The sequence below is a fragment of the Heliangelus exortis genome, chromosome 23, assembly GCF_036169615.1.
Source record: "Heliangelus exortis chromosome 23, bHelExo1.hap1, whole genome shotgun sequence".
NCBI lineage: Eukaryota > Metazoa > Chordata > Aves > Apodiformes > Trochilidae > Heliangelus > Heliangelus exortis.
In genome coordinates, this window is record NC_092444.1 from 6,293,486 (window position 1) to 6,314,889 (window position 21,404).

The window sequence follows — 21,404 nt, forward strand, 5'->3', positions numbered from 1 at the left end:
CCAGCTGCCCATGGCTGAAAGGATTTTTTTTCCCAGAGGGGTTTTGTCATCTCCCCCTTCCCGTGCCCCTCGGGGCTGTGCTTTCCCCCACAGCCTGGACCACAAAATTACACATTTGCAGATGCCCGCGGCTGAAAGGATTTTTTTCCCCCGAGGGGTTTTGTCGTCTCCCCGCTCCCGTGCCCCTCGGGGCTGTGCTTTCCCCACAGCCTGGACAACAAAATTACCCATTTCCAGCTGCCCAAGCCTGAAAGGATTTTTTTTCCCAGAGGGGTTTCGTTATCCCCCCCCCCTTCCCCCACCACCCCTCACCCCCTGGGGTCCGTCTCTCTCTTGGTGACTTTCCGGCTGCCTTCAGTTGATCTCCCCCTCCGTGAACTCTTCCTTTATGGACTGTTTACGGGATTTGCAGTCCGGGAGGTCGAACCCAAAGTCTGCCCAGTCGTCGGCCCCGCCGCGGTTGGGGATGGTGATGGTGTGGCGCACACGGAAGTGCACGGCCTCCATCACCCGCTGCCGCTGCAGCTCCCCCGAGCTCCCGATGGAGATGCTGGAAGCGTTGCTGGTGGAGCGGAGCAGCTGCTGGGCCCCGTACTCGTGGCTCTGCTTCAGCTCCTGCAGACCTCTCCAGATGATCATCCTGTACTGCTCCGGGATCTTCAGTGCTCCGAGATCCTGGAAGGATAACGCCCGATGAGGTAAGGACACCACAAACGGGACTGCACCCCTGGCACCCGGACCTGGGGCCATCACCTCGGGGTTTTGTTGTTTGGGGGGTGTGGGCACGATGCCCGAGCACCCAGCAGTGGGGTGGGCTGGATGTGGGTACCAGGACATGGGTACCAGGACATGGGTACCAGGATGGGCCATGGGTACATCACCTGTGGATGATTTCTCATTTGTAACCAGCACCAGTTGACCAGTTACTCAAACATGGCTCTGCAGGTGAGAAATATTCTTTTTTCTTTTTAAAATTATTATTACAATTATTACTATTGTTATCGTTATTGTTATTATTATTATTATCATCATCTTTTTTTTTTTTTTTTTTTTTTTTTTCTTCTGGGGGTGGGTTTCACACCCAACTGATGTGACAAGGGCAGGCAGGGAACCTTCCCCTTGCACACAGGTCTCAGAGCAGCACTTGAAGCATCCTCGTGTCAGGATGCCAGCCAGGCTGGCTTCTCCTCTGCTCCTGGAGCAGGAGGTCCAGGTGCCACCTGCCTGGGGTGGCTCTGGTGGCTGTGGGGACCCAGCCATGCTCCCTACAGGGCTGGTGCCATGCACCCAAAGGGAAAAGGGAAGGTTAGGACCATGCTAAGGGCTGTGGTCCTAAGGCCAAACGAGGTCAACAACCTCAGGACGGGGGAGCCTGCAGCAGGATGGACCAGGGAGCTGCCAGGGATCCACATGAATGCCAAACACAGAGACTCAGGTGAGTGTTAACCAGAGCAGACAGTGAGTATGCAATTAGTAATTACAAATGCCAGCTGGGACACACAGCTCAGCCACTGGGGACAAGTTTTGGCCGTGCCAAATGTGTCCTGTGACAGCTTACAGACGGTGGCGGAGTTAGTTCAGAAAATGGTCCAAAACCTGGCTAAGGTCACACAACTGGCCCCAGCTACCAAGGACAAATCATCCTCTCTCCAACAGCAATGTCACCACAGCGTGGCCTGGCAGGCGGCTGCCAGGGAGGTGACAACTTCTGCAAACTCCCTGGGGGCAGCTCGGGATCCAGGCAGGAGCTTGTCTAAGCCAAATGCCAACTCTGGGGCTTTGAGGGCTTGCTACAGCTCCAAGAGTTTCAGATTATTTTCTTTTCCTTCTCCTCAATACCCTGCAGGGCTGGGGAAGCCCCCACCTCAGTGCTGCTCTCACCAAGAGGCTGAGCCCCAGCCCAGCAGTGGGGGCTGGCACACCACATGAGCTCAGGTGCCCCCAGCAGCCCCTCTCCCCTTTTTCATGGCAGCTTTTGCCTGAGCTGGGCTGTTTCAGTCCAGGGTTCCCTCAATGCAAGTGCCCCAGGTCTGACTCCTTAATTCAGCCCATTTTGCTTCGAAGATTAACAGGGGTAGAAGATCAGAGCCTGATTTCAACCCCACTCATCTGTGGTGGAGGTGTTCCTGCTGGCTTAGGGGATTTCAGGTTCTTATGCTGAGCACCTCAGCTGGATTTTCTGTTTTAGGTGAAAAATCTACCTGAGGTCTGGTGATCTTTTAGCTCTTCTGATTATGATGGAAAAAACAATTGAGATTCTCATGGTTGCTACCACTAAATCCAAGGGACCAGAAGGCACAAATCCTGGGGAGCACGTAGTCTGCTGGTGCACAGGTTTCCCTTTCCTTTAAAACAATTGTGTCCTTGCTTTTCAACAGCTGAGAGAAACAAGTGGTAAGAAAGATCTCCCCAAAGCATTTACCTCTATGGATAGGTTCTGCAGGTGGTAAATATTCTGTAACCCTTGTGAGGTGAAATAGTCGATGCAGTTTGGACACCCCAATCCTGTTAAAAAACTGCAGAAAAAATTTGGGAAATAAAGTGGCATTAACTTCTCACGAATATAAGCTGTGCTCACAACCATTGCTGTCGTAGCAAACCCTCTTTCAGGTCACTGAAAAACCTGTGGGGAGCTCCCCCAGCCCCCTCTGCCAGGGAGGTGGGAGTTCCAGGGGGTCCAACTGCTCCATCAGGCTTTTTGTCTCGGGCTGTCACCATCCCAATGACCTCCTTTGCTATTAAATGTCAAAATCGTGGGACTATGTTCATTCCTAAAATTGCATTTTTTTTTTTTTTCCCCTCCTGATCAGCAGAGGTTTCAGCTAAGTAACTTACTTGGAATCTCTGGGAGCTTGAGCTGCTGGGGGGTATGGATGGGGTGGTGCCTAAATCTGTGCAGCCCCCTGGGGCTGGGCTGCAGCTTTGCACCTTCAATTAAACCTCACACCCAGCATCCCTGCCTTCAGTTGTCTTCTGTGCAAATGTCTGCTGTTTTTTTTTAAAGGCTGAAAGGTTAAAAAGTGGCTGCAGACCTGTCAGTGCATTCCTGATGGAAATAAAGCCATGTGGACCTACTTCCAGGCATGGCTGGGGAGGAAGGGGAAGGGGGAATTCACAAAGCTACGTGCTGGGTTGACATGCAGGAAAAGACTCATGTGCAGATGTGTTTAATTTTTAATTAAGCAAGGATGGGTTACCCAGACAGAGGTATGTGAGGGTAATAGAGGCTTTTAACTGGCAGGTTTGGTTTTGGAGATGAAAAAGCATGGTCTGTGTAATTTTTGTGAGCAGTGATTTCTCAGTTGGGACCAGTGGCCAGTTGACCAGTTGCTAGACAGATCTGGAGGTTAGAGTGAGGGACAAACACCAGAGGACAAGACAGAGGGGGCACTGGATACCTTCCCTACCTGACGAGGCTGGGGTCGGGGTTATAGGGTGGCGGGGGGGTGCAGTGTGACCCCGAAACCATGGACTGGGAGGAGTGGCCCCCGTTCATCTCCCCGTTGGGTTGCATGGGGTGGCTGTTCAGCATCCCGGGTCCTGGGCAGCACCATGACAAGGCAACAAACAGATCATTAGAGGTGGCTCTGACCACTGCAACCCCATTGCCTCGTTGGGGAGCTGAGGGGAGCCCTGGGAGCAGGATGTGCTGTCCCCCCCTCTTTTTTCCCCCCTTACCCATGGGCCCCAGGCCAGGTGCTGAGCTGGAGCTGTGCTGTGCTGGCTGCCCCACCAGCTGGTTGACAGAAGGCAGCTTGTTGATTCCTCCACTGTGAACTTTATTCATGGGGGAGAGGACGGGGCCGTAGGAGGAAGGTGTCTGCAGCTGGCTCCTGCGTGGGCAAAGCAGAGAGGAAGGTCAGGGGGAGGGATGGAGCCCCCTGCCCCAGCCCCCAGCCCCCCGCCACGGAGTTTGTGGCTGGGAAAGGTGCAGAGTGCAGCCCAGCAAAGCTGCTTTGCTGCCCCAGCCGGCTCTGGGGCTCTGGTACTCACTGCCTCTGCAGGAGCTGCTGCTGCTGCTGCTGCTGCCGGTAGGAATCCACCAGCTGCTGCGGGACCAGCTCCACCAGCTCCAGGCTCTCCTTTATCTTCATCAGGATCTCAAAGTTCTCCCGGCCTCGCACCTGGAGGAGGGAACAAGCCCAGGGCTTCACTGTGGTCCTGTCCCACTCGACCACATTCCTCGTGGCCCCTTTTCTCCATCCTGCCACGCAAGGTCAGTATCACTGTGGCCGAACGGGGCTCCTGCCCTCCCTCGGGCACATTCACAGATGCTTTGGCTCCTTTTCTTCTCTAGGTCTCTGCTCACCCCCAGGAGACTTTGCAACCCCGTCCTGCCCATCACTGTGTCCCCAGGGTGTTCCTTGCGGAGGGGACGATGCCACCGCTGTCCCGGGCAGAGCTCTCAACCAGCGCAGCTCACCAACACTTACGGGCACGTAGTACATCTCCTCCTCCCCGTGCCTCCGTTTCTTCACGCCCGTCCCCAGCGCGGGGATGCCCTGGGGGCTCTGCTTGAAGGCTGGGAAGGAGAGAAAGAAGATGTCAGCCTGCGACCGTGGTTCTCTGCAAGACTGAAGCTCACAGCGTTCAGGGTCCTGACTCTTGCCCTGGCTTCTGGCATCGGTGATGTCCCTTTGTTAGTTATAGTCATGCAAACAAATAGATCTGGACATGAAAAGCCCTGCGCCCTGGGGGAGAAAGGGAATGGGTCTTGTTTCTGAGCCTTTAGATTCCGTGAGAATCTAAAGAAATTCCGGAGAAAGAGAAAGGTATCCCGCCTGGATGTGGAATTGAGCCCAAACTTCTGGATCACCGTGAGTTCGGGTGGGATGGGAAAGGAAGTGGGGCAGAAACACTGCAAGGCTCCGAGCAGTGAGGGGGTAGAGCCCGGAGCTGCCCCTGAGCCCCCTCCCTCCCCGGGCACCGGCACTCACTGCGTTTGTTGCCGTTCCCGTTTTTAGCTGCGCTCTCGTTCAGGGCTTGCTGCTCCCGGTAATGATCCTCATCAGCTTTCCGGTCCCTGCCGGGGCAGGCACAGATCCGACCCTCGAACGATCTCCTTCCCAGGACCTGGCCGCTGGGAGGAGACAGGAGACGCCATCGGTCACCCCAGTGCTGCTGGGGCAGCTCAGCCCAGCACGGGAGGATCCGGCTCAGACACCGGCCCGACAACCATCCCGTCCCTCGGGATGAAAGGGATGCTCAGGAAGCCACCCCAGGCCCTGGGCGCAGGGAGCCCCTGGGCAGCAGTCCCCTGAGGAAGAGGAGCTGCTGAGGCAGAGGAAGGCTCCAGCTGCAGGGCTCCTTCCCCAGCCCCTCTCTGCTCCCGCGGCCACTCACTCTCTCGTCTCCAGGGTGATGATGATGAGGATGGGTCTCCTGTTCATCCCTCCCACGCAGCTGCTGTTGCACATGAAGTTGTACAGGATGGTGGTGAATTCGGTCCCCACCTGCCCAGGAGGGGAGAGCAGGCACTGAGCAGGGAGTGATGGGGAGGATGCAGGATGGGACCCCCCGGGAGAGAAGAGAGAGGGCTGCAGGCTACCCCCACCCAAGCTCTTGGCTCTGAGAGGATGCTGCCCCGGGAGCACTGGGGAAAGGTGTCATGGGGACAGTTCCAGCTGGGAAAAGGGGACTGTACCAGGACTGTGGGGTCCCTGGGGCCTCCCAGGGCTGGACTGGAGGGGTTTTCCCTTTGCACCCCACTTCCCAGGAGTAGGATGCTCCAGGATGCTTTGCAGGGCTGGGAGCTGCAGATGCTCAAACACAGCAGCCACCAGTGGTGGGGAGCAAGCCATGGGCAGCTTTAGATGTGCAAGGGCAAGCAGGACTCCTGCTCAGGACACAAGTGTCCCCTGCCAAGCAGCCCTGTCACCAGTAGGGTCACCCACCCAACACCAGAAAACTACTGTAGCCCAGACAGAGGTCCTGCCCCCCACCCCGGGTACCTGAGGGGGCTCGTAGGGCACCATCACGCTCTGCCTTCCCGTCACGGGGTCATCCACGTACTGGGAGAGGTTGTTGCCCTCCACCCGGATGAGGTGGCTGGCTGGGGCTGACTGTCCTGCAAGGCAAACCTCAGTGTCAGAGGATGTGGCTGGCTGGGGTGCTGGGCCTGCACCCCGGGGTTGCAGGGCAGGGGGGAACGTGTGGCCCCCCCAGACGAAGGGGGAGCAGAGGGAGGGGGGTCAGCGCTCACCATCGTTGAAGTCCCGGCCGAGCTCGTGGTTGGGGCAGCGTTTCACCACCTCGGTGACGTGCTCTGCCTTCTTGTAGACAGGCATGGCCCGGATGAAGGTGCCTGGGGGTGGGGGGGTGGACACCTTGATCTGGATGGGACATGTCTTTGCAATCTGGCAGTACAGTTTCTTCAGCAGGGGGGAGTACTGGAAAAGAAAGAGGTCCCTGTGGGGTGAATGTCCCTGGGTGCTCCCCTGCCTGCCCACAGCCACCTCCATTCCCTGCGTGGGCTGTTGCCCCAAGACAGGGGTTCCTGATCCCTTGGCTCCCCTCCCCCCCCCCCGATGCTTTCTCAGCACTCCAAGTGACACGTGAACGCAGTGGTAAAGCAGTGAATTAAAATAATGACTTGTTATATAAAACCAATTCCCACCTAGGTATGGCAGCCCAGCTGCTGGGTGGCAGGGGATCACTGCAGAGGGAGGCTGAGCTCCCCCTCGGTCACTGCTCTCCCCGTGATGTCCCAGGGATGTGTGACAGCAGTGGCAGTGCCACTGCACTCCTGGAGCTGCCTGGAGCCTGGGCATCCCTTGTGAATAGAAACCATAGAATCGTAGATTCACTGTGTTTGGAGAAGACCTCAGATCATCCAGCCCAGCACCACCAGCCAACACCACCGTGTTCTCAAGTCCAGATGCTTTCTGAACCCCTCCAGGGATGGTGACTCCACCAGTGCCCCAGGCAGCCTCTTCCAGTGCCTGGAAATGGTTCATGACCACTAAAACATTCCGGGATTTTCTCAGTCAGGAGCAAAAGGCAAACTCCTCCGGTGAGGACCATGGATCTTCTCCCCTGCAAGGAGACCCAGCAGGCACGATGGCTGCAGGGCTGGCAGAGGGCAGGAGCTGCCGGCAGAGGGGTGGGGGAGGCAGCCCCCGTCCTTCACCTTCCTGCAAACTCCTGTCTCATCTCCCAGGTGTGGGGCTGTGCATTTCCCTTCCACCCCGGCAGTGCCATGCTCCTTCCCATCTCCCGAGGAATGTGTTTGCTATACCCCAGCCCACCCCTGCCGTGCAGGGAGCAGCCCGTCCCGGCACGGCGGGGCATGTTCCTGCTCGGGGGATTTTATCTCAGCCCCACAACACGAAGCCTGCTTGCCAAAAAAATACCACCGTGCAGAACGTTTTGTGGGGATGTTAAAGCTTGTTGTCCTGAGCCATCCAAGTACAGGTGTGTGGAGGCCACTGAGGATCCCTCCACCACCCCTCTGCTCCCTGGGGGCCTCTGAGCCACGGGGGTCTGGACAGGGGGGATATGGGGGGGTCTCAGACCTCAGCTTCCCACCACTGTGAGCCCCATTGGGTGCCCCCGTGCACCAGGAGGGGTGGCAGAAGGGATCTGTGCTCACCCAGCTGGGGCTGGGTAGACTCCACCACCCCGGGAACTGCAAGCAAACGATATAAACCATTTCCAGGTGGTTCTGGGGGAGTTCAGGGGGGATATAAAGGGAGGAAGATGCTGCCCAGGCAAACTGCAGCAGCTCTTGGGGTGTGAGGAGGTGTTGGATGGATGAGCAGCCAGCAGCAGGTACCAGCTCCTGGGGGAGGGGGGGCACGATTTGGGGGTTGCAGAGCCTGCTCTGTGCTAGAGGGAGGTGCTGTGGCCACTAGAGGTAGAACACCAGGCTGAAGCTGGCAGCAAGAATTAATCCTCAGCACTGGAGGTGTGTGTGGCCTTGCTCAGAGAGAGAGAAGGCACTTAGAAACACCACCTTGCCCTGAAATCCCCACATTTTCCACTGGTACTTGATGGTTCTGAGTAGACCTTGCCTCTGTGGCCAGGTGAGCTTCCTGGGTGCAAACCAGCAGGGCTTGTGCTGAAACTGGAAGCACCAGCTCTGCTTCCAAGCAGAGGTGCCCAGCTGGAGGAGGAAGCTCTCGTGCAGCTATGGTCCATGTAACTTCCTCCCCTGCAGTGGGAAAGGGGGTTCAACACCCTTGCTTTGAGGAGGGAGCGTGGCAAGACAAGGGTTATTTGGAGTTGGGGGGGACCTCTTCCTTGCCAGGTGTTAAAACACTGACAACTCCTGTCAAAGGATCCTTTCATGTAGACATTCCCGGGCAGCCCTCAACATGCCTGGGAAATATAACTGCTCTGGAAGAGTAGAGGAGCATTATGGCAAGTTCTTTGGTAACAAATTCTCTCATTATACCATGTTATGACATGGATAAATCTCTGTTAAATAGCAGAGCAATTGCCCTGCAGCTCCACACAGGCATGCCTCCACTGATAACCTTATCGTGTCCTAACAGCTCCAGGATTGCCTTCAAAGGCCTTTCCACAATAACAAACTCTTCTTTTAAGGAACTCCGTGCTGATAACTTTGGGCAAGTAACATCAGGGCTGTGCCCTGTGTGGCCACGCTCCCAGCTCCCCCAGTGTGTCCGTGGCCACCAGGAAAAGAAGCAGGATGGTTTTAGGAGCCCAGGAGGCTCTGCACCCCAAGAAAAAGCCCTTGGTAATGTCCAGAGAGGACAGCAAAATGGATGTCTAACTGCATGATACCACCATGATGTCCATCTCATGATACCACCAACTCTCTGCTGCTCCCAGACCCTATGGAACAACATCCCAGGACACTGGAACCCCTTCCCAGCACTCCCAGCCCCCAGCTCTGTGATTGCCTTCAGACCTACAGAAGAGCTTGGGTATGTTCTGCCCTGGGGCACCTCCTGCCCTCATTTTTGGTTCCTGCTGTCTCTTCGTCACTGTCCCTTCCCTGCTACCATGATCTGTCCTGCAGCTACCCCAGAGCACTGGGGGTTACTGGAACAGCCCCATCATTGGAGCACCAGCAGCACATCAACATTAACCTCTGTTTTTTCTGTCTGCCAAGGTGCCGTGGCTGCTGTAGCCAAGGAAATGTTTTGCACATCATGAGATCCAGGTGAGCTTCTGCCCCACCACAATCCATGGCAGCTGCAAAGCAACACTAAAATTAAACCTTGGCATCTGCTGCTGCAAACCCATCCCAAGCAAACCCCCAGGACCTGCCCTGGAAGGGACCACCACTCTGCTCAGACTTGCAGAGCTCCTTCTCCTGCAGAAGAGGAAAGAGTGGAGAGAGGTGTTTGTCCTTGTGGATGCTGACAGCCTCGCACAAAAAGTAACCTGAATCTTCTGTGCAGAAAGACCTTGCTGGCCAAGTCCATCTTCCCCCAGCCCTCCCCGGGCAGCAGAACCGCTAGGAGGATGTGTCCCAACAGATTCTGAGCTGATAAAATCTTATTTATCTTCAACTGTTGACACCGAAGCGTCTAGACTTGCCTGCTTTGGGAGGGCTGCAGCCAAGTCCTCCTTTCTCTCTTGAAGGAAATGATTTGCTCAACAATTACTTTTTCCACAAATCCTCCCCCCCTCCTCCCTACCAGCCACCTCCTCCTCTTCTACATTCCAGTCTCCTCATTAGCTCTACTCCAGACGTGTCCAGGACTGCAGTCAATGGATCCCAATAAAGCCACTAGCCTGGCAAGAGAGAGAGAAGAAAAGTGCTGCCTCCGGCTGCTAATTTCCTTCTGCTCCCCAGCAAGCAGCTGCAGAGCTGCATCCTGGGACAGGTTTGGACAGATCACAGCAGAGAGGTGATAATAATGTGTCTGTCATCTTCCTGGGACATGTAGCATCTTGCAAACCGCAAATACCGTTAACCGGCTCGGACGAATCTGTTACGACAGATCCTGGAAGACATGCCTGCTACAGAGCTCGGGTTTTTTGGGGTTTTTTTTTCTTTCTAATTTTTTTTAATAACCACTTTTTAATCACCGGCCTATATAGTTTCTCACTGAGCTGGAAATTCCTCCCAATGCTACTTTGTTGCTCATTTACTACGAGCTGGGGTCCGATACCTCCAGCGCATCCCTGGTGCCCCAGAGGTGAGCATCAGCCAGCACCCCCTCCCCATGGCCACAGCCACCCCACCACGGTGGTGCTGTGGGTGATGGCGAGGCCACTGCCAGCCCTCCCCATAATGGAGGGGGTCTCGGAGCCCCTCTGCTCACTCAGGTACCAGCACTGGACCCCCCTTCAAGCCCTGGACCACCGGCGATGTCTTGGGGCCACAGCAGGCAGAGCACAGGGGAGCTGTTTGTGCTCCAGCCTGCATTCTTCTATCTTTGTTATTGTGCCATTACTGCTAATTAAAATCCCTCAGTTCACCCCCCACAGGAGTCCTCTCCCTTTCTTCCCTGCTGTGCACATCCTTAAAATAACCACTGGCCGGGATTGCAGCCACTCTGAGTCACAGCACAGCCCTGGCACACTCAGAGCTGGTTTAATCACTTCTAGTAAGTCTGACTCCTTTTGTGTGTCTGGATCCTCAGTTCCTCTGACCAAGCTGGCACTGAAGTTCCCTCTCATCCAGAAAGGAAGCCCCAGGCCCAGCAAGGTCGTTATTCCATGCTGTGTTACCAAGGCTGGGTGCAGGCAGCAAGCTGGGAGGAGGAGGCTGAACCAGGCTTGGGAATCACAGCTGGAAATGAAATGCAGGAGCTGGACGTGGAGCAAACCATCACCCACTGCACTGCCTGCCTGGAGCTCTGCTGAAGCCACCTGAGATCTCTGCTGGGCCAGAGCACAAGATGTTTTTCCTCCTCCAGCCTCTCTTATCTCTGTTCCTCCAGCAGGTCCTGCAGTTCCCTCCCCCCTGGGTGTTTCAGGTCCCAACAGAGAGGAGCTGGCTGGAGCAACCCCATCTCCCATGTGGGTCCTCTCCAAGCTCTCCTGCAGGAGAACGTTGCCTTCCCACTGGATCAGCAGTTCCAGTAAGTCATTCCTTGACCTGTGCATACCATACACGTTCCAGATAGTGGGGCTGATAGTGGGATCGTGTTGGAACATTGCACACCAAATTCCTTTGCCTTTTTTTTTTTTTTTTTTTTTTTCTTAATTCCATTGTGTCTGGAGCTCATGGAGCCTCATCCACACCCTGAGAAAGCTGATGGAAAGCCTCCAGTGGGCTGGCTTCAATGGGCTGTGGAGCAGGCTGGTGCTGAGGTTGCTTCCCTGTTTCTGACATGCCAAAATATCCAGGCTCCTCTGCCCAGCTACTCGGATAAAAACAAAGATGTTTGTGGCTTAGAGGTAGAGTGCACTGAGCTGTGTGTGTCCCCTGCTCATCTCCAGGATGCTGGAACCTCCCTAAAGCATGCCAAGGTTCTGGGGAGAGTTTGCAGAGGGGGTTTGTTCTCTCTAGATGCTCCTGGGGGGTTTTCCTTCCTCTTTAAACCAACTTCAGCCAGCAGGCAGCAAAGAGTCTTCCTCCTGCTACACCAGCTGCTTCCATCCTCCTCATGAAGTTACCATCAGACCAACTATTTCTAGCTCCCCAGCACCCATCCTCTAGCTGCAAGATCCATGGAGCAACTGGGCCCAGTTGAGTCTCCCACTGGCTGAGCACTGGGACACAGATTTCTCGTGGGTAACAGATGGTGTCTGTCACAGCAGGAGCATCTCCCCTTGGCTTTGAACCTCTCCATCCTTCCCAGCACAGGATGGTTGCTCCCTGGCCCGGACCCTCCTGCCTGGGTTAGGGGACCCCCTGCCTGCTTAGCTGGGAGGTTTGTCCAGCTCCCCCCAGCTCCAGGGGCTCTGTCTGAGCCTGGGGAACTGCCCCGTGTTGGTGGCTGGAGCTGCCGTGTCCCTTTTGCAGCCAGGCCACGGGAGGCCAAAGACCCCATTAACGCTTCGGCAGCTTCGGCAGCTTCGGCGCGGGCGAGAGCGGAGCAGAGGGGAGGGAGCCCCGACCCGCCGCACCCCCGACTTGAGAAAAATACTGATTATCTATCAGTTACCAGCTGGCCGGCGTGGTGAGGGGCTGCCGGTGAGAAAACAACCGAGATGGGCTCACGGCTCCAGCTTGCCCGGGCAGCTCCGGGGAACCCAGAGCCCCGACGGCTCCCTGCAGGCAGACAGCTGCCGGCGTGCCCCGGCTTGCAGCCCCGCGGCTCCGCATCTCCTCCTCCTCCTCCTCTCCTCCTTCTCCGACCCCGCCGGAGCTGCCTGCCCGAGGGGAGCTCGATCCTACAGGGGAAACCTTATTTTCAGCATCTGGGCAATGCTCTCTGCTGATAAAAATTAAATCTGGCCATTAAAAAGGGAGGCAGGGGCAGCCTGGAGGGCGTCCTGCAGCACCCGCCAGTGTGGATGCTTTGGTTCAGAGGTTGTGGCAATGCTCGGTGCTCAGAGACCAGCCCGGGAGTGGGGACATCCAGTGTCACCCACCTGATGTCCAGCGTGCCTCTGCCAGGACAGACCTGGCTCTGACAATGCAAGCTATCCCAAATGCCTGCCCCTATCCCAAATCTTTGTCCCTTCTCTGTTCACCCACTCCCTAAATTTAGAAGCTCAACATTTTAAAGGCCAGAGAGCAGATGATGATCCTCTGGTGTGGTTCCCTACCCCGTTGGCCCAAGCCCCCTGCCCACTCCTTATGTGTCGAGCCAAGCCTGTCTGCTTGGAGCACACCTTATCTGCCAAGAGATATGCAGGCTCTTCATTTGAATATTTCAGGAGTTGGAGAATCCACCGCATTCCTTGGTAAATTGTTCCTCTGGTTAATTATCCTCACTGTAAAAAAATTTCCACCTTGTTTCTAGTCTGAATTTGCCTGGCTTCGGCTTCCAAGCACTGGATCTCATTATGTCTTTTTCTGTTAGATTAAAGAGCTGCCTGCTATCAGAAACCATCTCCTGTGCAGACTGTGATCAAGCCACCCTTGCTCTTATGAAGCCCTCTCATGCTGAACCTTTCTCTGCTATTGCCCTACAAGGCATTTGTTCCAAATCTTTCATCTTCTCCACATCTCCCTCTTAAACCTTTTCTCTTCTGTTAGCAGAGGGGTTGCAGTGTGCACAGGAGGGCAATGGCTTGGTGGGACCTTGCTGGTGTTGATTTTAAAGTGCTGAATCCACCTGAATGTTCCTTCCCTGTCCCACCGTGGTTACTTCAGCTGCCCTTGCTGGCCCTGCTGACCCTTTCTTCACCTTCCTTGCCCAGGGCTTGTATTCCCTAGCAGCTTCCCCAGTCTTTCCTGTCTGCTGCCACATGTGTGTTCACAGGTATTACAGAGAATCTCTAGATTCAATATTTGTGCATTGGCTGACTGGCAATACAGAACACAAGTTGGTTTTGCTGAATCCTTTCCCTGTATAACCAGCACAGACTTCCAAGTGCAGCAGTGTCAACGTGGAGCTCAAGGTGAGTGGGAGGAAGGCAGCAGCCCCATCTTCCAGCACAAGAAATGCAGCTGTGTGGCCAGGACAGGTGGGAGGAGATGGGGTGAATCTGTCACCACAGCAGGGATTGCTTTTTTCCTGTGGCAACCTCAGCAAACCAGGCAGTCTGCTCCCACGCTGGGGATGCTGCAGTGCTCACTGCACCAAATGAAATCTCTCCCGTGCTCTCCAGGGTGCAAGATGCTGCTGTGCCACTCCTACTCTCCCCGAGGCTCAGCCCCAGCACAGTGAAATGTGGGCTGGTGGCCACTAGTCCTGCAGCCAGCCTGCTTGTGGGGGATGCACAACCACCCCAGCATCACAGTCCAGAGGTCTGCACATCTCACCGACTGCCCTGCTGAGTGCTGAAGCCAGTCCTGGCATCTAACTCCTCTGCTCTGGCCCGTTTCTCAGGAGCTGCACATCCAGCAGGCTCAGCTCCAGCCTTGGGAGCATCTTTTGTAGGTGCTGCTGGCTGCTCATGTCCATTGGGCATCCCTGGAGTCCTGCTGCTCCCCCAGGGCCAGGAGGGCTCTCCCAGCATCTGTGTGGCACTGGCTACTCCAGCATACAGAGGAGACCTTCACACAAAGGCTTGATGAGGAAAGCAATGCTGACCTGATCAGCCCACCTCCCAGGAGGACAGGACAGCTCCAGGAGCAGAGCCAGCACGAGAGATGTTGAGACCATCTGGGCTCAGGTTAGAGCTGTGATAGGGCCCAGGAGGGGAAGGGGCTGGTACCGTCCTGGCACCACCACATGGGGCTGCCTTGGGGACCCTCTTGCTACTCCCTCTGCTCTTCTGGGGACACTTGTCCAAAACAGCATCACTGGGGGTTTGGTTTCCACTGGGATGCTTTTGTGGCACAGGAATGCCTCCTGTCCCCGTTCAGGTCTCATGTAGATTCAGCTTAAACTGCTGTGAGTTATCTCCCCCAGGAGTGGGCTGGAGTCATGTCCTGCCCTGAGGACCTTCAGCTTATTCAGAACCCAATAAAATGCTTCCTTTAGCAACACTTTGCAAGGAAAGAGAGTGGAAAAGAGAGAAGACTTCGCTGCTCCTACGAGGTAAGCTGTGGTTACCCTTGGTGCTGGTCCCAACCCCCTGGACTCAGCTTTGGTGAGCAGACACAGGGAAGCTGCTCAGCTGCCCCAGCCAGGAATTTGGTCACATTTAAACACCAGCTCGCTGCTGGTTCCCTCACCCCACCCACCCTGGTCTTTGCAGGAGAGGCAGAGCTGCAGCCCATCCCCTCCTGCCCGGTCCCACCAGAACCAGCACCTGCTGGCCAGGGCCCGGGGGATGCCCGCACCCAGCACCCGAGGCTGCTGTGCTGCGGGAGGCTCTGGCTCGGGAATGAAACACACCAGCTCCTGAAAAGAGCTCCTCATCACACCTCAGCCTGGCCGAGCATCGCTCCTGCTCCTTTTGCGATAACGTCAAACCTCCTCCTCCTCCTCCTCCTCCTCGGAAAGCCCCTCCGGCAGCCCCCCGGGGAGGTGCTCAGGGAGGTGTCTGCTGCAGAAATGCCTCCCAGACCCTCTGCCAGGGTCGTTTCTTTTCTAAAGCTGAGGTCAGTGCTACTCCCAGACAGGCTGCCAGTTCAGGACCTTTTGCCACAAGACGCGAAGCAGCTGCCGCAGGCTCTGCCCGCTCCCTGTCACCCGGAGGATTCCTGAGCCGGGCAATCCCACCCCGGGATTTCTGCAAAATAGCAGAAACTACTCTGCTATTTTGCTGTGACTTCTGGAGATCAAGTTACTCTTCCGATAGGAAGATTCTGATATGTGGACGACAAGGAAGAACTTGCAGCCAAGCTGAGGATGGCCCCAGTAGGTGTGAGCAAAGGTCCATCTCGCCCCCTGACAGCTGTCACAGGAAAAAGCACAGGGAAGCACCAGGAGAACAAGCAGGTCCTTCCCCGGGACACTTCTCCAGCTTTGCGATTCTTGAGGACCTTTACCAACAGTTTTAGGGAATTGCTGCAAGGGAAGTTACATCCCAACCTCTGTGCCCAGCAGCCCTCCTGGAGGAAACACCCGGAAAGCCAGTCCTGACATTCCCTGCACATTTTGCTTCCCGGGACCACCTGTGCAGGTGAAGTCCCCATGGAGTGGTGGCCGTGTCCTGCAGCTGCCCCGGGTGCCCTCTGCCAAAGCACCACCCAGACACTGGGATGCTCACAGCTGGCCAAAAAAGCACCAGGAGCAGCAGCAGCAGGAGCAGGAGCAGCAAGCATCTCTCTAGGAAGACAAGAAGACATGCAACTTACTGTCCAGGTGGCTGACTTGGCGGTGCTGGATTGCTGGAAGGTCACCTCAAAGTGGTGGGGACCCGGGTAGTCAGTGTTGGAGGGGATGACAGGAGCAGGGGACATGGCGTCGAAGGTAGAGCTGGGCTGCGAGTAGGGAGAATGCGTTGGGACATTGGAGGTGTGCTCGGAGCTGTAGGGGCTGGTGGAGGCTGCTCTGCTGCCGATGCTCTGATCCATGCTGTTGTTCAGCAAATTGAACTGGGACTGGAGGACGGGAAAAGGGGAGGAGGGAAAAAAAAAGAAAACACCAGCCAGTTTAGAGACATGGAAACCTCAGCCACACTTCTCCAGGGCTCCAGGTGTCCTGTTACAGCCTCCTTAAAGGGCCAGCGTGCGGGAACGCCAGGCAGGAGAGCTGGTCCGGGTCGCTGGGGTTTGTGAACGGGTGGCCACTGGTGTAAGGGATAAACCCAATAAGCCTTAAATTGTCCCCTCTGACCGGTTCCTCCTCATAAGAGGCAGCGATATCCCCGGGTTCCTGTGCACATCCTCCAGGGATGGGACCAGGCAGGGGTTTTCTGGGGTTTGTTCAGGTGTGGGAGATGTCACCGCTGCAGGAGAGCGGTGACAGCCCTGTCCTGCACACAGGGCTCTGCTCAGAGGCGTCTCCTCCAGAGCACGGAGGAGCTGCCCTGGCCACTGCCAGCCCTGATGCTCTCCAGGCATCTCCCACGCGTGGTGTCCTCTCATCGCTCCCGCACGGAGCTTCTGGAAGGGTTTCTGGGTGAGGAACTGGCTCTGAATGGTGGTTTGTGGGATTCCTTTCCCAGCCGGGGTGTTTGCTGTCAGTGCTGGTGCAGGGCTAATTTGGGGAAAACCTCAAACCTCCACAGCACAGACCTGGGATGATGCACGCTGCGCCAAGGTCACAGAGCTAAGGTACATATCTGTGCAGGTGCTGGCTCTTATTCCAGACATTCTGGACCACATCCTGACTTTTTATCATTTAAAAAAATTATTATTATTCCTCCTCTGAACAATTATTGTCAGGTGTTTCCAGTCAGAGCTGTCAGCTCTCCTGTCTGCAGGCACAGCCCAAACAAACCCACGTTCTCAATAGCTGCCTGGCTAAAGCAGGCAAAAATCTTTCATCTGAAAATCATTTTTCCTAGGTGTAGAGACAGCCCTGGAGATCACTACTTGTCACCCTCATCCCCCACAGCACCCTCCTCCCAGGAGGAAGGGGACCTCCTGCCTGCATTCCCTCAGCTACAGGGACTGTCAGGACTGTCCCTCTGGCCACCAGCCCCACTGGGGAACTGGGAGTTACTGGGAGGCAGCAGCCACTCAGGCTCAGCCCTCTGCCTTCCCCTCCGAAGGGCTGCAAGGCTCAGAGCTCAGGAATCAACAGACGTGTTTTAACTTGGGATCCCAACCTCACCCAAACGTCTACGATGCATAATGGTTTCAAGGCAATCATCCTTCTCCAGGGAAGTTCTCCTGTTGTCTACAGTCTCTCACAAGGTCGTTGGAGCCTGTGACTAACCGGAGGAATGCTGAACAAGATCTGGCTTGCTTTTACACATACAGCCATTTTCTCCCCTAAAATATGTGCGTAAACCCCTCTCTGCCCCTTCTCCCTGCTCTATAAATAGCCCTGCCACAGACAAACCTCCATCCGAGGTAGCCCATGGAAGCAGCTGGAAATAAAAAACTCCATGAAAGTCATCAGGACATGATTTGGTGAGCTGGCAGAGCTGAGAGCTGGGGCTGTCAGCAGGTGAAGGCTGTGGCTGTAAAGCTGAAGAGGCAGATAAATGGGGAGTGACCCACTGAGAGCAGCATCCTGACCCCTGCCCGGGACAGGGCTTCCCCCCAGGAGAGCTTCTCCTTGCACCAAGGAGACAGGAGATCCATCCTGGCACCTTGGCAAGCCAGGGACCTCCTGCCAGCACGGAGCCACCAGCAGTGCCCCAAAGTACCAGGGCTTTGGCAATCTGCTGGCACAGCCACCCGGAGTCAGGTGCAGAGGCAAAACGAGCAGCTCGGTTTTAAAAATGGGCTACGTTTTGGAAAAATTCCCTTTAAAAAAGCCAAAACAAGTCCAAGGTACAATTTTTTGTGTGTGTGTGTGTGTGTGAGTAAAGGCAACACAGCTTGGCTGTAAACACACACACACAGACACACACAGACAGCTGTTTACCCACACACACATCTAGGAATATCCCCCATGACTGCAGCAACGACCTCCCAGGCAGCAGCACCCCAGAAGGAAACCAACCCGGGTGCCCACCCAGCTGTGACAAACCAGAAGAACCAAGGGATTTCTGGTGGGGAAGAGCAGCAGCACCAAACCTTTCCACACCACACCTTTCCATCTCTGACTCTATGGAACTTTTCGGAACGGCAGAGAGCAGGCGCCAAACCCTGAGCGTGCAACAGAGCATCCTCAGCACTCAAGGACGGGGCTGACAACCCAGCCAGCGACCAGCACCAGCGAGGCAAACCCCAAAACCCCCCGTGGCACCTACCGTGGTGTAATGCTGCATGGGGTCACTGATGTACAGCATTTTAGTCGTCTCGGGGGTCACGGAGCAGAGGGAAGCGTCCTGCGGCGGGAGGCATGGGGACAGGAGGGCAGGAGGGGTGTGGGATGAGGGATGAGAGGGGCTGGGAGGGATGTGGGATGAGGGATGAGAGGGGTGTGGGATGAGGGATGAGCAGGGCTGGGAGGGATGTGGGATGAGGGACGAGCCAGGCTGGGAGGGCAGTGCCAGGGATGCTGCGCTGGCCACCCGTGTGTCGCCGTGTGTTGGCTTTTTTGCCTTTTTCATCTCCCTTAGTTCTGTCAACGAGCTGCATCCAACAACAAAACGGGGCCCACCCCTTTCTGTCCCTCATGACTATTCATTAATGCACGGGGCAGGTCCCAGCTTGCCCAGTGATGGACTGGGCGATACCAACCATTCCCCCCACAGGGAGCGTGGGGGTCCGGCTCCATCAGCAGCCCCGGAGAGATGCTCCATCAGAGAGCTGCTGGTACCCATATGGGGCTGGGCACCCATGTGGCCATCACCCTGCAGCAGCAGAGCCAGGTGGCTGCTCTTGGACCCATCAGGGGATGCAGTGACTTGGAGGTGGCTCTGCATCTCAGAGATATGGAGTTATCCCTGTCTAGATGGATAGGTACGGATAAATATGGGTAGGTATGGATAAATATGGTATGGATAGACTGGGATAGATGACTTGATGGATACCTGGATGGATAAATACATCTCTAGAGTGACCAGGCAGAGAGGTGAATGGTATTTCCTACAGCCACAGCTTGCTATGGAAGGCTGTCCCCTGAAGCAGCTGCTAACCCAAGCAAGGGCCAGCAGTGGCTCTGTCCTGGCTGTCCTCAGAGCCCTGCGAGGTCAGGGCCACCCAGCAGCACCCAGGGTGCACCCAGTCCTGCCAGGCTCAGCTTTGGTTACAGCAGGACAAGGAGAAAGCTCGGTGAGGGGCAGCTCCCCAATTAGCACCCCAATTAGCACCTCCGCCCTTTGCCAGGCTGCCTGCTGCAGACAAAGGGAGGGAAAGGGAGAGAAAACCGAGGGAAAAGAGAGCTGGGGTGGGAACACAAGCTGGGGAGGAGGGAAACAGCAGCTTGGTGGAGGGAGATGCTGCCCTTGGCCAGCACTGCTTCAGGGATGCTCCTGGGAGAGAAACCACGGAGCAGGCACAAGAGACCTGGAGACCTTGCATGCCTGGAATGCTGTTCAAACCTTTTGCCTTGGAGAGAAGCTTCTTCCTCCTTGTCAAGGACCCAGAGCTCCAGCACAGAGCCCCTGATGCTCTCCCTTCACAAGCAGCCCCAGCTTCCCGGGGCTCTGCACCCCCCACCTGCAGCCCAGGCACCGACTGCCCCTGCACCTTTCGTGTCTGGGTTTGCTTTCTGAAGCCACGAGCACCCCGCTCCCCACCCCACCGTGGGGAGGTGTTCGCTGCAGCTCCTGCCTGAGCACACTCACCATGACCGAGTCGTTCATGCTCCTCAGCTGGAAAACGTCCATGGTGACCTCGGTGCGGTTGGAGACCTCATTGCTGCCCCCTTGGGTGGATGCAGGGAGGTCAAAGTAGGTGCTGTCTGGCTCCCTGTGGGTAAGGCGGGGGCAGAGAGTCAGCCCTCAGCTCAGCACCACCGCCCCAGCACCCTGCAGTCCCCTTGAACCTCTCCCCCTTCTCATTTTCTCCTCCCATCCTCTGTTTTTATTTCCACAGGCTTTGCTCAGGCAAACTGTTGCCTCTTGGCTGAAGCAGAGATGGGAGATGTTCATCCACCCTGCTGCTGGAGAATATCCCTCACCTGGGACATCTTTGTGTGAGAGTATAACCAAGAAGAAAGAGGATGAAAGGAGCCACAGCCCTTTGTCCTCACTTGCCTCAAAGGCCAGAAGATTTGCCAAAGCTTCATTGTGACTGGAAGATGTTTGATTTTAGAAAATGCCCATTTTAATCAGGCAGCCACTGAGCCTCATGACCTCATGAGAGGAGACTGGTGTAGAAGACATCATCCCAGGCTTGGTCCCAGCATCCCATGAACACAGGAACATGCAAAAGAACCTGGTCTCCCTCTGGACCCCAGTAACAATACGTGTTAAGAGGGGTCACGGAGCACAGGGCTGCTCCAGCCTCAGCATCCCCCTCAGGTGATCAGGCACCACTTACAGTGTACTCCAGAGGTGCTCAAACGTTGTGCCCTCATCAGCTGGAGATGACTGGGACATCTTCACAGAGGGGGAGTCTGACAGAGGATAAATCCCTCTGGGGACAAAGAGAAACAGGAAGGTCAGCATTGCTGGGGCACCGACTCAGAGCAGCAGTGGGGTTCAGAGAGGTGATGCCACGGGCCAGTGGTTTTACAAAAATGTGGCCATTTTGGAAAGGGCCAAAGTGGCAGTGCCTGGGACATCAGCCCACGTCTGCTCAGCACTGATCCTGTGACTTCCATTGCTGCTGTGTTCATCAGCCTGGGCAGGACCATCCCTCCTCATCACTTGGGATCAGCTGCCCTCTGCAAAGGGACAGGAGACTCCCTGGGTAAACACAGAAACACCAAACTCTCGAGTATCAGCTGTCTGACTCAAATGGAAACCCCAAGCTAGGTGGGAAAAAGCCACAGCCTTGCAGCAAGGATCCAAACCCTGGTCCAGGCTGCTGCACGATGTGGTCCCTGCTCTGCTCTGGGGACCACAGAACGTTCTCCTCCATGAATCTGGGGAATACAGGAGAGATTCTGCCTTACAGGACAGATATTCCTGCCTTAGAATCCTGGCAGTGCCACAGACTGTGCCCCCCAGCTGGTGCATGAAGTACCCTTGACAGCTTCTGCCTTCTGTCCCTGAGCTCTGAGCCCATCCTTCCCAAGCCTCCAAACACTCCTGCAGTGGCACAGCTGGGCTCACCCTCACTCCAGTCTGTTCCTCTTGCTCCTGGACAAGGTTTTTTGGCCTCTTTCAAGCACAGAAGGAAGCACTGAGCATCCCTCAGCCCTCTCTTTGTGCCAGCACCTCTCTGGCCCCAGCAAGAGGAGCTGCAGATTTCACGGAGCCATTTTGAGCCCCACGCTGCCTTCCTCTGCCATCATCCTCCTCCTGCCTCGCCCTCTCCTTGGCAGAGAGCAGAACCACTTTCTAAAGTGAAAGTGTCCCCA

At 55.9% G+C, this 21,404-nt stretch overlaps 1 protein-coding gene and 2 long non-coding RNA genes across 5 annotated transcripts; 2 read left to right on the forward strand and 1 right to left on the reverse strand.

Annotated features, from left to right (window-relative positions):
- Positions 1-327: 327 nt before the first annotated feature.
- TP73 (tumor protein p73) lies at positions 328-20,509 on the reverse strand. Of its 3 annotated transcripts, XM_071766709.1 has the most exons (13): positions 20,420-20,509; positions 19,723-19,846; positions 15,728-15,973; positions 6,203-6,389; positions 5,952-6,067; positions 5,344-5,453; positions 4,938-5,080; positions 4,434-4,522; positions 3,994-4,124; positions 3,679-3,833; positions 3,408-3,540; positions 2,423-2,516; positions 328-675 (listed from the first exon to the last, which is right to left on the reverse strand). In XM_071766709.1, exons 1-13 carry the CDS (start codon positions 20,476-20,478, stop codon positions 355-357), a joined length of 1,908 nt encoding a protein of 635 aa, XP_071622810.1. In that variant the 5' UTR covers positions 20,479-20,509; the 3' UTR covers positions 328-354. The 3 variants fall into 3 exon arrangements, with proteins under 3 accessions (XP_071622810.1, XP_071622809.1, XP_071622811.1); XM_071766708.1 differs by lacking the exons at positions 15,728-15,973; positions 19,723-19,846; positions 20,420-20,509 and having other exon boundaries at positions 6,203-7,062; XM_071766710.1 differs by lacking the exons at positions 2,423-2,516; positions 15,728-15,973; positions 19,723-19,846; positions 20,420-20,509 and having other exon boundaries at positions 590-675; positions 6,203-7,062.
- On the forward strand, positions 597-4,446 carry LOC139806708 (uncharacterized). Its single transcript, XR_011730327.1, has 3 exons — positions 597-698; positions 4,098-4,216; positions 4,298-4,446. It is a non-coding gene; the product is annotated as an uncharacterized lncRNA (long non-coding RNA).
- On the forward strand, positions 7,214-10,404 carry LOC139806709 (uncharacterized). Its single transcript, XR_011730328.1, has 2 exons — positions 7,214-8,891; positions 9,080-10,404. It is a non-coding gene; the product is annotated as an uncharacterized lncRNA (long non-coding RNA).
- Positions 20,510-21,404: the final 895 nt, after the last annotated feature.

Bases quoted from the DNA above. Each gene is read 5' to 3' on its own strand.
- TP73 (XM_071766708.1), bottom strand. From the start codon at position 6,956: ATGAACCATTTCCAGGCACTGGAAGAGGCTGCCTGGGGCACTGGTGGA. The intron at 6,068-6,202 runs GTGAGCGCTGAC...TTTGCCTTGCAG, and splicing joins CGGCCGGGACTTCAACGATG to GACAGTCAGCCCCAGCCAGC. The intron at 5,454-5,951 runs GTACCCGGGGTG...CCTCCTGGGCAG, and splicing joins TGCCCTACGAGCCCCCTCAG to GTGGGGACCGAATTCACCAC.